Here is a 15,359-nt window from a genome sequence, read left to right as displayed (position 1 = left end):
TGGCTCAGCGAGATGTTGAAGATATCTGTTAGGACATCCGTCTGCTGTGCAGCACAGTCCCTCAGTACATGGCCAGGTATGTTGTCAGGACCCGCAGCCTTGCGTGGGTTAACCCTGGATAGAGTCTTCTTTACGTCAGCTGGAGACAGACAGAGTGTCTGGTTGTTGGGAGGTGTGGGTAGTTTTTGTGCAGGTGTCATTCTGCATATCAAACTAGAACTCATTGAGTGCGTCTGGGAGGGTTGTGTCATCATCGCAGGCCTGTGGCAGGGGCTTGTAATCAGTGATGGTCTGAATGGCTTGCCACAGACTCTGTGTGTCTTTGCTGTCAGTAAAGTGATTTTTTTGGTGCATTTATTTTTAGTTTGTTTTTTGTGCATACAAGCGTTTTGCTTGCTTGATGCCACGGGACAGATTGGCTCTGTTTTTAGGGCTGCTTTGTCTCCTAATCTGAATGCATCATCTCTGGTCTTTAGCAGCCCACAAACCTCTGCTGTCATCCCCGGCTTCTGGTTTGCACGTGTGTTGATGGTCTTGGTGACTGTTACATCATCAATGCACTTTTTGATGTAAGCAGTCACAGTTTCAGTGTACTCATGCAGGTCTGTATGGTTATTGTAGGTGGCCGCCTCTCTGAACATGTTCCAGTCTGTGTGCTAAAAACAGTCCTGTAGTGTTGAGGTGGCATCATCTGGCCATACTGTGATCTGTTTTTGAGCCGGTTTGGTAAGTTTGAGAAGTGATCTGCATGCTGGGATTAGCATAACAGAGATGTGGTCCGAGTAACCAAGGTGGGGGCGGGGTTCAGCTTTGTATGCATTTTTTTCTGTTGTGTAAACCAAGTCCAGAGTGTTGTTTCCCCTTGTTGCAAAGTTCACATGTTGGTAGAACTTTGGCAAAACTGTCTGTAAGTTTGCGTGGCTGAAGTCGCCGGCAATGATGAAAAAGCCGTCAGGGTTATTTGTTTGTAGTTCGCTGATGGCGCTTTACATCTCGCGAAGCGCATCCTTAAGCTGCGCTCACACTAGCAGCGACTTCTGTCGCTGCATGTCGCCAGTGGCTGGCGAAGAGGTTGGTAGTGGGCGTTCTCATTACTGGTTGCCTTGACAGCGAATCGGGTTTCTTGCCGCTACAAACATTTTGGAGGCAAAAGACTAAGTATAATATAAATATAGAAAGTCGCTCTTCATTTGCATAAAGTTGAGGGATTCTGAACTTTGTTGCATCGCTGGACACGCCCCATCCGGTCGCTGTAGCCCGATGTCGGAAATCGCCAGCTCTCCATTGAAATGAATGGGATCGTGTCGCTTTGTCGCTGTCTGTCGCTTGTAGTGTGAACAGGGCTTTAGCATTTGTACACGGCGGGATGTAAACCGTGACAATAACAATGTCACTCCCGTGGCAGATAGAATAGCCGACACTTCACAAACATAAACTCTACCAGCGATGAACAGTGTTTTGTCACTACCACAGCATTGTTACACCATCCTTTGTTGATATAAACACACAGTCCTCCCCCGCGAGTCTTACCAGACAGTGCTGTATCTGCTCGGTAGCAGGTTAGCCCCTGCATCTGAACGGCGGAGTCGGGAATATTGTCGTTTAGCCATGTTTCAGTGAAAACAAACACACAACAATCCCTTGCCTCATGCAGTGTAGAGCGACTGAGTTGAACTGAGTCCAGTTTATTTTCCAGTGAGCGAACATTAGAGTGTTGGAAGAGCTGGTCTGGTGGGGTTAGCCCTTAGCCTAACTCGTATGCCTCCGTGCTTTCCGCGCTTCTGTCCCATCACACACCGCCGGTGCCGCTGCTTTGTGTGGGTAGCGTCAGTAGACGAGGCCGTGGTCTTGGTGTTCAGCTTTAGCAATAAGCAAAGGCCTTGAAGCTTCTCAGTGGCCGCTGGTGCGAGTTGGTGGTTGTATGCATTGCTGATTTCAAAAAGGCTTTGGTGATCATGCATGGTTATTTCCTCATGAATTAATTGTGAACTGACACTATTTTGAGACAAACAGACGACATTAAAAGACATAAAACCACAGTTTTTGGGACCCGGAATAGTCGCTGCGTCTGACCATGCCGGCATCAATTTAATGAGACTCACAGGTGCATACACAACGGCAATGTCCAACGTCATCCTCCCGGAGCTGCTTCGGTGTACAACTATTAGCGCAAGTTAGATTAAAGTGATCATTACGTTTTAAATATGGATATTTTTCTTACAAAAATGCATTGATTCGCTACAGGAGGCCTTTATTTACCACCCATGAGGAACTTTTTTTTATTATGGATGGATGCGCTTTATTGGACTTGTTTTGGACTGATGAAAAGAAATACTGTTGATTTGGCCACTCCTTTTAAAGCTTGTTTGTAATATAGCAATTTTTTAAATAATTCTGACTGCATTCATCTCAAAGAATTAAGGAAGTTGGATGCCTTGAGGGTGAGAAAATAATGACCACAGAGTGCTGAGAGGAAGTGGTCTATGAACCCGAACGGAGGGAGAGGAGTCACACATACACACAGTCTTAAATAAGCAACATGTGCTATTAAACACTGCCAACTGCAGTGAAGAACAACTTGCTGCTTGTTATAAAAGATTGAGGTATTGAGCTGTTGGAGAGGAAATTTGACTGAAAGGTAGGAACTTATGTACAATATGAAAATAAAGCTTACAAACTATTACTAAGAATAACTTGCATATCAGGGCAATGGTTATATTTCATGGTTGATTCTGGCACTACAAGTTCAGTGATTAGAACATGTGAATTGAAAACACAGTCTAAAATGAGTGGCAACTACAGTCAGGTCCATATTTATTTGGACACTGAAACAATTCTCATAATTTTGGCAAACTGCAATAGATTTAAAATGAAACAATCAAGATAAAATTGAAGTGCAGACTTTAAGTTTTATTTCAAGGGGTTGAACAAAAATATAACATAAAATGGTAAGGAATTACAACCATTTTTATACACAGACCCCCCATTTTCAGGGGCTCACAAGTAATTGGGCAAATAAATATAATCATAAGAAAAATGTTAATTTTTTATATTTTGTTGAGGATATTACCAGAGACTGGGTTTACTCCTTTGGGATGCTTTGCCAGGCCTTTACTGCAGCTGACTTCTGTCACATCATCAATAAACACCAGCAACCCAGTGCCACTGGAAGCTATGCATGCTCATGCCATCACAACTGCTCCACCATGCTTCACAGAAGATGTTGTATGCTTTGGATCAGCCAAGCCTTTTCCATACTTTTTTCTTCCCATCAGTCTGGTACAGGCTGTGTAATTTCAGCCACCCAAAGAATGCTTTTCCAGAGGTGGGTTGGTGTTTTTCAAATGTTTTTTTTTATTTTTTATTTTTTGGCAAAGTCTAATTTGGCCGCCTTTTTTGCACCTTGTGGTGAACCCTCTGTATTTGCTCTTTACGTTTACAAGCACAACTTTTGGTTCAGTCAGACTGAATTCATTCCGATTGATGAATCTGAATGTAGTGTTTACATGAACGCTAAATAAAGTGATCGGGTTGATGTGCGCGTTTATATGTCACAAGCTTCAAATCGGAATAGATTTTTTCTACATGGACACACTGCACAGATATAGAGTTTCTCCTACACTTTTTCTTTATTTGTTTTTAACAGAAGAATTAAGCAGAATTAATTTCTGGATAAATATACATAAACCGCTGTGCTGTGCTGCTCTTATGTATCATCACGTAGTAAAAATGCCCCTCCCTGCGCCCAAAACGGGTTGCCTGTGGATGAGAATTAGTGATGGGAAGTTCGGATCATTTTACCGACTCGGTCCTTTGAGTCTCGTTCAGCAAAATGAACGAATCTTTTTTCGAGTCATTTCGTTCATTTTAGCAAAATATAATTAAAATGTTACGTTTTACCTCCCTAACACATCTACTGCTTACACAAACGTTGATCACACTACAAACAAAACAAAACTATAATGCTATAAGAAACAGAAAAGATTCATTCATTGTTTACCTGGGTCTTTAGTCTATGATTCGCTCACCTCGCCTCTTATCTGACAAGTTTTCGGGTTTGAGTTGTTAGTTCATCACGTGACAGCCCAATTAGCTAACCAACGCAGTCTGAGCCGGAAAGAGAATTGATTAGTTCATCTCTTTGAGTCCTCGGGTTTGAGTCGTTCGTTCATCACTGACATCCCCGTAATGTTAACCTATGCAGCCTGAGCCGGAAGGAGAATTGATTAGTTCATCTTTTGAGTCTTCGGGTTTGAGTCGTTCGTTCATCACGTGACATCCCCGTTTGTTAACCTATGCAGCCTGAGCCGGAAGGAGAATTGATTAGTTCATCTTTTGAGTCTTCGGGTTTGAGTCGTTCGTTCATCACGTGACATCCCCGTAATGTTAACCTATGCAGTCTCAGCCGGAAAGAGAATTGATTAGTTCATCTTTTGAGTCTTCGGGTTTGAGTCGTTCTTCATCACGTGACACCCCGTAATGTTAACCTATGCAGTCTGAGCCGGAAGGAGAATTTGATTAGTTCATCTTATTGAGTGCTTCGGGTTTGAGTCGTTCGTTCATCACGTGACAGCCCCATAAGGTGAACGAACGACTCTAAAATTTTTGAACTAATTCCAGTACAGAACCTAATAGGATGTTGCGCATTGCGCGACTAAACGAATCATTAAGGCGACTGTTCGTCCCGAGTCACATTAAAGATTCGTTCAAAATGAACGAATCGTTCAAGAACGACCCATCACTAATGAGAATCCGAAACAAGAACTGGTGAGAGGTTGTCCTGCTCCACTTCACAGTTTTATAATAACAGGACACACATTTATACAACACTTTATTCAAAAGGAAGAGCCGCATTACACTAGGTCATTACGCTATTTCTGCGTCATTGCATATTTGCCTTTCAGTTTCGGTTTTTAATCTGATCGAGTGTTTACGTGCACTCTCAATCGTATTAGAACAGGAATAAACCACCCTCGTCAGTCCGATTGAAATTCTATTCCGATCGAGATCAATCGGATCGATTAAGGTGTCTACATGAAGGCACTTCGGTCCGATTGCGCCGTCAGTCCGATTACAAATGGATTATTTGTTTTCATGTAAACGTAGCAGTGACACGCTTACCTCCTGGAGAGTGTTCTTCACTTGACTGGATGTTGTGAAAGGGATTTCTTTATCATGGAGAGGATCCTCCAATCATCCACTACTGTCGTCCTGGGTGACTGTCCAGGCCTTTTTATGTTGCTGAGCTCACCACTGTTTTCTTATTTGTTTGTTTGTTTGTTTATTCTCAGAATGTACCAAACTGTTGATTTGGCCACTCCGAATGTTTCTGCTTTGATGGATTTCTTTTGTTTATGAACCCTAACAACTGTTTTACTTGCATGCAGAGCTTATTAAAGAGGTGTAATTCTTTATTATTACTGTGCTTATTCTTACAGTGTTTATGGCCTTACATTCTAAAGGTGATAAGAAATGCTGTCATGAAATTATGTGATCATGTGTCACACCAAATGATAATGGATGTGCAATTGCCCAAAAATGATGATTTCCCAGATTTAAATGGTATTAGACCATGGGTGACTAAGCCCCCAAGATTTAGTACTAGTTAAAGTTCAACTGATCCTCTAACTACTAGGAAGATGCTTTGCATTAAATACTTAATCAGCCCTAGTCTGAGGGGGAATAGACAGATACCCTAAAAGGAGACACGTGTTGAGTATGCATTATGATTGGATGATATAGAAACATCCTGGTCTGATTAAGATATAAATACTTAGTTGAAGTGTTCTTCTTTGTCACACACTCTGCAGATGCTCTGTATGATTGTCTGACCGTCTTGCAAGAATAAACCCTATTTTTCCTATTCTACAATACTCTCATAATAAGAGTTGGAAACATTTTTCCATAACAAGGGTAAGTAAATCTTCAGCAAATTTTCATTTTGGGTGAACTGTTCCTTTAACTCTTAGCCAAATCTTTACTTTTATCATGTTTAATAATATTAAGTTGACCATTGTAAATCATATACTATCGGATATAAGCTTGTATCATTGCAGACTAAATTCTTTTGTTCTATAAATTGGTTAATACACAATGCACTGATGTTCTGAAGAGAACGGCTCAGACTGGAGTTCTCATGGCGTCTCTCCATACATTGCTGATTCTGTGCGTATGCACCACAGCGCTGTGTTTGGTGAGTGTAGAATTCAGATGTCATAAAAACAATGACTTTGTGATTATACATTGATTATTATTGTGCTAAACAAAAGCAAATAACAATATTTTAGAGCAAAACTAAAAGAGCTGTTGGTATATTATAATGTAATGACCTTGTTCAAGACTGAATGAGTTTTATGATGATATAGTTTGTGGGTATTTCATAATAGAGGTTATACAATGAACAAAGCTTGCACTGTAATAGTTTGTTGATGTAAATGGGCAACTTTGACACTCGAATGTTCTCTTTCAAAGCCAATATCTTCACTCACAGGTGAGTCATAACAATCACATAATTTTAATATAACAATGTATTCAATAATCACAACATTTTTAAATGATTTGATATATTATGCTCTGAATTTGACCTTTTTAAATTAATTAATTTATTTATTTATTTTTGTAGGGAATACAGAGATTGATGTGGATGATGGAAAAGACCGGGATATAATTGATATAAATGAAGGTTTGTGGAAACATTAATATCATGTCTTAAATCTGTAGCATAATTTTTATAACACTTTATTAACTGCTGTCCTGTTCAACAGAGGCAGGACTTCACCTGGTGGAAGGAGATATTCTGATACAGGAGGTCAGTGTTTTCTTTGAGCAAATTCTCATGCCATTTTCCACAAATAGGGTACAAAGTAGGGCCTGAATCTCTAGGCCTGAAAAATAATAACATACTTTTTTAGGACATTCTTAACCTGTCAACATTATCCTCAGGAGGTCAAACTAATGTGTAAATACAGTAAAATTTCAATCACTAAACATCACAAACATCAAAATAATACAACTTTATTAAATAAAATAAATCCATATTTAACAGGGAGAAGACAGAAACACTATTCTGGATGAAAAGTATCGTTGGCCGACCACTGTGCCGTACGTCCTTGACAGAAGCCTTGGTCTGTGAATATACAATAACTGATTCAGTTCAGCTGAATTTATGCTTTGACCTGTATCTGACAATCTAAATACAACTTAATTTGCTTCAAATTGCTCGTTCACTGCCCTTCTGTTTTACTTGCTCTTTTTCTTTTTTTTTTTTTTTTTTGATAGAAATCAATGCCAAAGGTGTGATACTGAGAGCATTTGAGCAATTCAGACTCAAGACCTGTATTGACTTCAAACCCTGGTGTAGAGAGCCAAACTACATTTTCATATTTAAAGACAGAGGGTGAGAAAACTTTACATGACACACATTTAAACTCATCTTCACACACTGCATAATAATCAAAATTCTATTCACATTTTTCACTTTTTTTGCCACCAAACAAAAACTTTTTAATCTTAGTTTTAAATTCCCATGAAATCTAAATTTACGTTTTTTTGTTGTTGTTGTTGTTGTTGTTTTGGTTTTTTGTTTATTTGTTTCATTGTTTGATTGTTTTTTACTATGAATTTTAGCAGCAACTCCTTAAAATTTTAAGTTAAATCAACTTAAAAGTACAAGTAATGTCAACTCATAAATTAAATCAACATAAAAGTACAAGTCATTTTAACTCATTTTATTGTAGTGAGTTGAAATGACTTGTAGTTTAAAGTTGATTTAAAAAATTGAAGGCAGCTGCTGACCTTAATTTTTTTAAGCTAAAACTGGTGAAAACTTTTTATAGTGTATAAGCTAGTGTGCTCCAAAGCAATGACATTCACATTCACATTTAGAAAATAAAATCATTCAAAACTTACTTCTCTAACTTTCACCAAAATGAATCAACAATTTTGATGACATCACACTGCACTTCAGCTTCTCATCAAACTTTCTGTCCAATCAAATGCTCTCTAGAATCTGAAGTGTCCCGCCCACTCATAGACATGTTTATATTACTCTGTCCCAAATCGTGTCCTAAACCCTCACAGACTTGTCTGAGTCCACATGTCGAATTGTTGGTTGACTGCCATGTAGAAGTCTTCCGCGGGGCTCGCTTCTAGTGATGGGAAGATCGGATCATGTTACTGATCATTTTCGGATCTTTGAATCTTGTTCATCAAAATGAACAAATCTATTTTTAAGTCATTTCCTTCATTTTGTTTATTTCAGCAGAATATAATTAAAATGTTGCGTGTTAATAGCCAAGTTCCACAGCACATACGCAATATTATGAATAAGACTGTTAATGAAATAAAACTATAATGCAACCAAGGCCAAATTCTGAGAAAATGAAATTATTAATTCAGGTTATGCAGTCTGTTAGTTTTCCCTCACCTCCTGGGGTGTCGCATCTTCATTATTTGAACCACATTAGTCCTACAACATACAGTAGAGCCATTGTTAATGACAACACATGCATGTGGTGGAGTAATAACTTATGTTATGTAATTGATTAGAGATGCTGCTAAATTGTACATGGCGCCTGATGACTAATTTACAATTTTTGGTTCCCTTTCATTTCGCTTTATTTGCTAATTGATTTATAACAGGTTCCCTTAGGCGTTTATGCACATCCGCGCTATTAAAAAATGGCACTTATATAGAATGTGTAAAAATACATAGATTAAAATGCATTTATATTTAGATCAAATGAAAGATATAGATTGTACTGCATGTTAGCTTGTTTACTGTGCCCAAAAGCAGAATATTATTTAAGCCCATGTCGTACTAACACGAAACTATTCTTCACCACAGGTCGAGAGCCGTAGTTCCAACCACATAAGTTTGCGAATCATTGAATTGAATGACAGAACTTGTTACCATAGTTGGCTAACGATGCTTTTGGGAAACACGCACCCGTATGCCATAAAGTAAGCTACTTCATATAGCGGTCATCATCCCAACAGCTATAAAACATATTTGATATGATTGGGGCGGCCCTGATTTGTGTGCGAGCAAGGGTCCCATAAGCATTGTTTGCCAACTATGGTCGCAAGTTCCGTCGTTAATAAAATAGCTCATCAATTCAGTGTTTCACGAAAACCATAGTTGAAACGAACATTCACAAACAGTGTTGCAAATTTACGTGGTTGGAACCACAGCTGTCGACCTGTGGACCTTGAAGCATAGTTTCTTGTTAGGAAGACATATGGGTTCAATAAATTATGCTTTTGGACACGATAAGAATGCTAACATGCAGTACAATCCGTATTGCATTTTGTATTTTTGTATGTATTTCTATGTATAATCAATAATCTATATATTTTTTAGAGTGCATGTTCAAAATTGCTTAAAGGAACCTGCAATGAATTAAACATCAAATAAAGCAAAAATGGTAAATTAGTCATCAGGTGCCATGTTCAATATATCTGCATTTTAGATCTCTAATCAGTTAAATATTATTATATTATTCTGTATTATTCTATTTGTTGATGTAATTTCAGCTGAAACAGGAAGACAGGGTGGGACACATCAAGAAGCCCTGCATTTTTTTTTTAAATAGCCAGTAGTGTTTTGTTTATATCACAGCTTGGGCCAGAGCTGTTGAACTCAGTAAAGACGCATTTGACAGCAGTGTATGACAGCTACAATCTAATGGATTACCCCTTTAGATTCAATATGAAACTGTTACTAAAGCAAAACAGCGATTATAATGATGCTGAGGATGTGAGGAAGTGTGGCACTTCAAGGCACATCAGTGGATCTTTAATTGTTTAAATGTATTAAATAATATTTTTAGGCAAATAAGCATGTTAGACCTTTTCAGGCATGTGCAAACATTGGGACTTTTATTGTACTGACTGCATCAAAAAGGTTTACATTTTAACAAAGGATAATTTCAGGGTGATGAAAAGGTGATGTTTTTCCTTTTCCATCAGCTGTTACTCACATGTGGGGAATCGTCACATGGGGAAACAGGAGTTGTCAATTGGTGAAAACTGTGACAATTTAGGAACTGTGGAGCATGAGTTTCTGCATGCGCTGGGTTTTTGGCACGAGCAGTCCAGATTTGACAGAGATGACTACGTCACCATAGTGTGGAACCAGATTAAAGCGGGTAATTACTGAATTCTTAAAAACATGCCTCAATAATAACATCATTCTGTTTTACCAAACTCTTAAAATCTCTATTTATATATATATACTGATATTAAATGCAAACACATTTGTTCATTTACTGTTTCACGGTTTGTTTCTCACTAAGGTAAAGAGCACAACTTCAATATACACAATGACACAGTGTCAAGCTCTTTTGGTCTGCCCTATGATTACGGTTCAGTCATGCACTATAGTAAGACGGCCTTCAGCAAAAACAGTGAGCCAACCATTGTTACCAAGATACCAGAATTCTTGGATGTGATTGGTCAACGCTTGGAGTTTAGTGACAGTGACCTGCTTAAGCTGAACCGGCTATACAATTGTAGTAAGTTCATGATTAAGCACTCTCTGTGGAAGACTTGTTGACTTAATAATCCTCCATTATTATTTGTAAATGTATTGATATTAATCTGACTGATAAGACAAAGACTGCTTGCTCAACTGTTTGGCTTCTCTCAGTCATCTTGTCCTAAACATTCTTCATAATTCTTCCAGCTACAACCTCAACTTTTCTGGACTCTTGCCACTTTGAGGAGCCGAATATCTGTGGTATGATCCAGGGTAAAGGTGGAAATGCCAAGTGGGCTCGTGTACAAAGAGTAAAGGGTGGTCCACAGACAGACTACACCAACCTGGGTCGATGTCAAGGTATGAACACCCCTTACCACAAAAGCAAGGTTCAACCAAATACAACCCAACTGAGTTTCATTCATTTACAATGAAAATTGCCATTTTGAGCCACATGATCACTAACAATAAAACTTCATGCAAATGAAAATTTCACAGTTGTTTCCATTTATATACCATCATGCTCAGTAGCCCCGCCCACTGTAAAATCTCATTGGCCCAAAAGCCATATAAAAGCAAATATCTTTCTTTGTGATGCATCCAAAATCCAGACTTTTGTCACTGTCACTTCAATGCCATTTACATTAAATTACATTGAATTAAAAAAAAACACTACTCTTTTCACATGCTATTTATATTGTTTCTCAATTCCAATCCTTGCGACCCACCGCTCTGCATATTTTGCGTGTCTCTCTTATTTAACACACCTGAATCAGATCATCAGCTCATTAGAAGACAGCTCCATGCATGAACAGCGTTCATTGCTCCCTACTCCCTGAGTGTCACGTTAGGCTGTAGTAGGCAGCACACAGGAGATGCGCAGGGGATAATCCGCCCGGTGGAGCCGGAGGGACGAGGGAACCTGGTGGAGCCAGTGGACTGCTGGGCCATGGCAGAGAGGACGAAGCTAGTGGGCCATGGTGGAGCTAATGGGTTAAGGGGATGAGGCGGAGTCCTTGCCTTAGAGGCTGCAGGCGGAGACAAGGGATGAAACAGTGACAAAACATAGTCCATAGTCCTGACACTGAGCACTGGAAATCTGTTGAAGTTTACTTCACTTCGAAAAATTCATTCATGGATTTGCACTATGCCACTGCCTGCAGCATCTTTACACACAGACGAAAGTTACTAGAGAAGTGTGATATAATATACTTCTGTAAAATAAATTAGGGCACTTATTGTAGAATAGAACAAACATCTTAAGTGATAAGAGAAACATACAAAATGTGCAGAGCAGTGGGTTGTGTCACACACACATACACAGGAGGAGACGAGAGGTAAGTAACAGTTGAGTTTGAGGTTTAGTTTCACAGCAAAGGATGAACAGAGCAGTAGATTGAAATGCAGAGAAATGGCTTAGCTGAGAGTCCTGGTATTGATGAGTAGATAAGAGTCTGATTTAGAGCCACAATAAGTCCAGCCGGAACACGGAGAGCAGAGTCCAAAAGAACAGCATGAAAAGTCAGGAGCTAACGTTGGAGGTGTGAAAGTAGAAAACGACAATAGATAAATGGAACCAGTGCTCTATATAAAGGGTGGAGTTAATCAGCTTCAGGTGTGCGTGATCAAAACTCTGGTGATGAGGAACGAGTGGGCGGTGCTTCGGGTGGTGTGGCAGGTAAGGGTGGCTGTGGTGAATGCCTGACAGGTTGCAGAAACTGGAATTGAGAACAACTGTAGTAAGGAAGTTGGCAATTAAGGCACAAGGATTGAGTCAAATAAAATAGTATTGTCATGTGTGGAATATTGAACAAAGCAAATATTATTACTGCAAAATTAACACCAACTGTAACAGAAAAAAAATAAAAAATTGCTATTGTGTTTCCATGACTTTACAACGGGAATCAAAATGTAGAGAGAGAAGTATAAAGAGAAATGTCAAACTTACAGTCACTCTCTCAGCAGCTATATTAGAAACTCTCTTGTAAATCACAGAACTGACCATTATTTGTATTTGTTTGCCAAGGAAATTTAACAGAAAGTGTCATGAACAGACATTATTATATGCAATATATATGATAATTTTAGGTCTCATCGCATCATACATAGACTCTTTTAAATGGGACAGTGTCACATGAAAGACTAGAAGTCTATTTGTTTAATTTCTGTTATACCACCACTGTGTTAATAATCCATAATCCATAATCTTGCATTGATAACTCTTTTATGATGTTATGGTGGCATTTTGGTCTTCATGATAAAAACATTTTACTGATACTGTAAGAAAATATTCTTTGGCCTTCTCTAGACATTTCTTGTCAAGGACTGCTATAAGACATACAAAATGATCTTTAAACTCCATTATTAGATCCAAAGTGAAAGCAAGAAGACTGGCTTAATAGCCTATTATCTAATAAAGTTTATATTTCTCCAGGTGCTGGGTTCTTCATGCATTTCAGCACAGCCACAGGTACCCAAGGTGACACAGCTTACCTGGAAAGTCGCCTCTTTTACCCCAAAAGACGCTCCCAATGCCTGCAGTTCTATCACTACAACAGTGGGGGTGCCGACGATCAGCTAAACATCTGGGTGCGTGAATACACCACTGAAAACCCCAAAGGAGCCCTGAGACTCATTCAGAAGATCAGTGGTAATAAATATTAATGTTTAAAACACTGATAGATAAATTCTTAGGCTATGGATAACTTTTACTTGCACTGTTTAGGTGGACACCAAGGCTCCTGGGAACTATACCATGTTACGCTAGATGTCTCTGATAAATTCAGAGTGGTGTTTGAAGGAGTTAAAGGAAGAAAACCATCAAAGGGTGGTCTTTCTCTGGATGACATCAACCTCTCAGAGACCAAGTGTCCTCAATACATTTGGCACATTCGTAATTTTACCAGTCTTCTTGCTACAACCCATGCCGGTTACAAAACCTACAGCCCCCGCTACCTGTCCCCAGATGGTTACTCATTTCAGATTGGTTTGTACATTAATGGTGTGACAGACAGCCCAAATAAAATGGCAGTCTACTTCCACTTGACATCTGGACCCTATGATGACAAACTCCAATGGCCGTGTCCATGGCGACAGGCATCCATGGAGCTGATGGACCAGAATCCAGACATCCAACACCGCATGAACAACATTAGGATGATCACAACAGATCCAACCAAGACCTCCACTGACTGTAAGATACAAAGTTACAGATATTAACTTTAATGTGCTAAGTACAGATACTTGGTTACAGATTATTTAGAAATAAAAGTCAATAAAATATGTTTTATAAACAGTATCTTCTCTCTTTGTGCAGCCAAAGGTAATGTTAAGTATTTCTGGGACAACCCACGAAAAGTAGGCAGTCTAGTCACTGACTCAAATGGCAGTAAATACTACCGGGGACCAGGTTACGGTTACAAAAGTTACATCACACATGATCGTCTGAAGAGTCGAAGCTTCATCAAAGGAGATGATGTCATCTTCCTCTTCTCCCTTAATGGTTTGTGAGCAGCATGTTTTTATTCCATACCAGAGAAATTCTTATGAAATATGATAAAAGTTTTAACTTTTAACTTCATGAATAGATGTGACTGGACTTTTGGAGTCGGAAATCAGAGACTTGCGATTAGAGACTGATGATCGTAATGCGGAGAAGGAGCCAAAGAGACAGATGTGTATGTGTCCATATACCAGTTTTCTCCTCCCATATTTGATAATTGTACAATTATAAAATATAAACGCATGTAAAGTAAATTCCCATTAAACAGAATTTTTTTTTACAGAACCCCAAATGTCCATTTAAAAGGACAGTGGACTAAAAGATCCCCATGACATCATGCAGGAGCATCATGAAGCCTCAATTGAGAGAGAAAAAAAGTCTTTCCAGAATTTGCCAGATTGTGTCTTCATTACTGAGCTTGAGCTACTGAATCATAACTTGCCTTTAAAATGTCTCTGGTCCAAAAAAAAAAAAAAAAAAAAAGCTGATAAAACTACTGTGCTATTCTCAAGAAAATTACTATATTACTAGCGCTTCTCATGTTTATTGCCTCCTTAAGATGAATTTCTTCTTGTATTCCTCATTTGTAAGTCACTTTGGATAAAAGAGCCTGCTAAATGAATAAATGTTAATGCAAAATAAAAGAAAAAAAAAAAAAAAAGCACTTAATCAAAATAAGTACTGAACCATTAATGCTCACACAGTTTATTAGTGGTTTGTTATAGTCTGTAACAAAGTGCTGGCATATTATAAATAATTAGTTAGCCTGTTGAACCAGCTCAAACAAAATGGGCTAAAAAAGACCATGACAGAAAACAATTCTAGACCAGTCCATCATTGTAGCACAAGTAATAGAGTAACTATGCAGAAAAATTCACAGTATTAGCAGTAAGAGGACTCTGTTGTACCTGTCCTGACTGATGTCAGCCTTCTTCCTTTGACTGAGATGCTGGTCTGCTCTTCTGACTTGGCTGAGCTTTCAACAACAACACCACATTTAAAGGGTTAGTTCACCCAAAAATGAAAATTAGCCCATTATTTACTTAACCTCCAGGCATCCTAGGTGTGTATGACTTCCTTCTTTCAATCGTAGTTATAAATAAAAATTATCCTGGCAGTTCCAAGCTTTAGAGTTGACATTAACAATTCAACAAAGTATAGTAATAATAATTTGCATGGTTTGACATGATCTGAGCTAACTTTGCGATTATTAGATTTAATCAGCATTGGTAGCCCCCAGTTTGTCAGAACAAAACTGGCAGACATGTTACTTACTTGTTCAGATAACATTTTCCAGCAAAACCTTTTATTTTGGACATACAAGTAGAGATCTGTGCGGGACAGATTTTTCTGTTCTGCGCCCGCCCGCCTCCACAAAAA

The 15,359-nt window shown here is 38.7% G+C and overlaps 2 protein-coding genes across 17 annotated transcripts in view; both read left to right on the top strand.

Moving 5' to 3' along the window:
• The window catches only part of LOC127157649 (meprin A subunit beta), a 127,683-nt gene that overhangs the window by 45,978 nt on the left and 66,346 nt on the right, over positions 1-15,359 (top strand). For 2 of the 16 annotated variants that reach the window (XM_051100904.1, XM_051100909.1), the window contains 13 exons: positions 6,472-6,490; positions 6,623-6,682; positions 6,765-6,808; positions 7,046-7,124; positions 7,279-7,396; positions 9,970-10,148; positions 10,296-10,514; positions 10,685-10,837; positions 12,912-13,127; positions 13,203-13,670; positions 13,794-13,979; positions 14,065-14,154; positions 14,263-14,640. In XM_051100904.1, coding sequence (XP_050956861.1) covers positions 6,472-6,490; positions 6,623-6,682; positions 6,765-6,808; positions 7,046-7,124; positions 7,279-7,396; positions 9,970-10,148; positions 10,296-10,514; positions 10,685-10,837; positions 12,912-13,127; positions 13,203-13,670; positions 13,794-13,979; positions 14,065-14,154; positions 14,263-14,264 — 1,833 coding nt within the window. In that variant the 3' untranslated portion in view covers positions 14,265-14,640. Of the gene's footprint in view, positions 1-6,112; positions 6,194-6,471; positions 6,491-6,622; positions 6,683-6,764; positions 6,809-7,045; positions 7,125-7,278; positions 7,397-9,969; positions 10,149-10,295; positions 10,515-10,684; positions 10,838-12,911; positions 13,128-13,202; positions 13,671-13,793; positions 13,980-14,064; positions 14,155-14,262; positions 14,641-15,359 lie in introns of those variants that run through there. The other 14 variants (XM_051100901.1, XM_051100899.1, XM_051100895.1 and 11 more) reach the window with 12 other exon arrangements.
• The window catches only part of LOC127157652 (hatching enzyme 1.2-like), a 67,181-nt gene continuing 56,567 nt past the window's right edge, over positions 4,746-15,359 (top strand). The window contains exon 1 of the mRNA XM_051100912.1: positions 4,746-5,913. The gene's annotated coding sequence lies outside the window, so the exon portion shown is untranslated. The remainder of the gene's footprint in view (positions 5,914-15,359) is intronic.

This window comes from Labeo rohita, unplaced genomic scaffold (assembly GCF_022985175.1).
Source record: "Labeo rohita strain BAU-BD-2019 unplaced genomic scaffold, IGBB_LRoh.1.0 scaffold_114, whole genome shotgun sequence".
Taxonomy (NCBI): Eukaryota; Metazoa; Chordata; class Actinopteri; order Cypriniformes; family Cyprinidae; genus Labeo; species Labeo rohita.
This window is presented reverse-complemented; position numbering and strand designations above follow the sequence as displayed.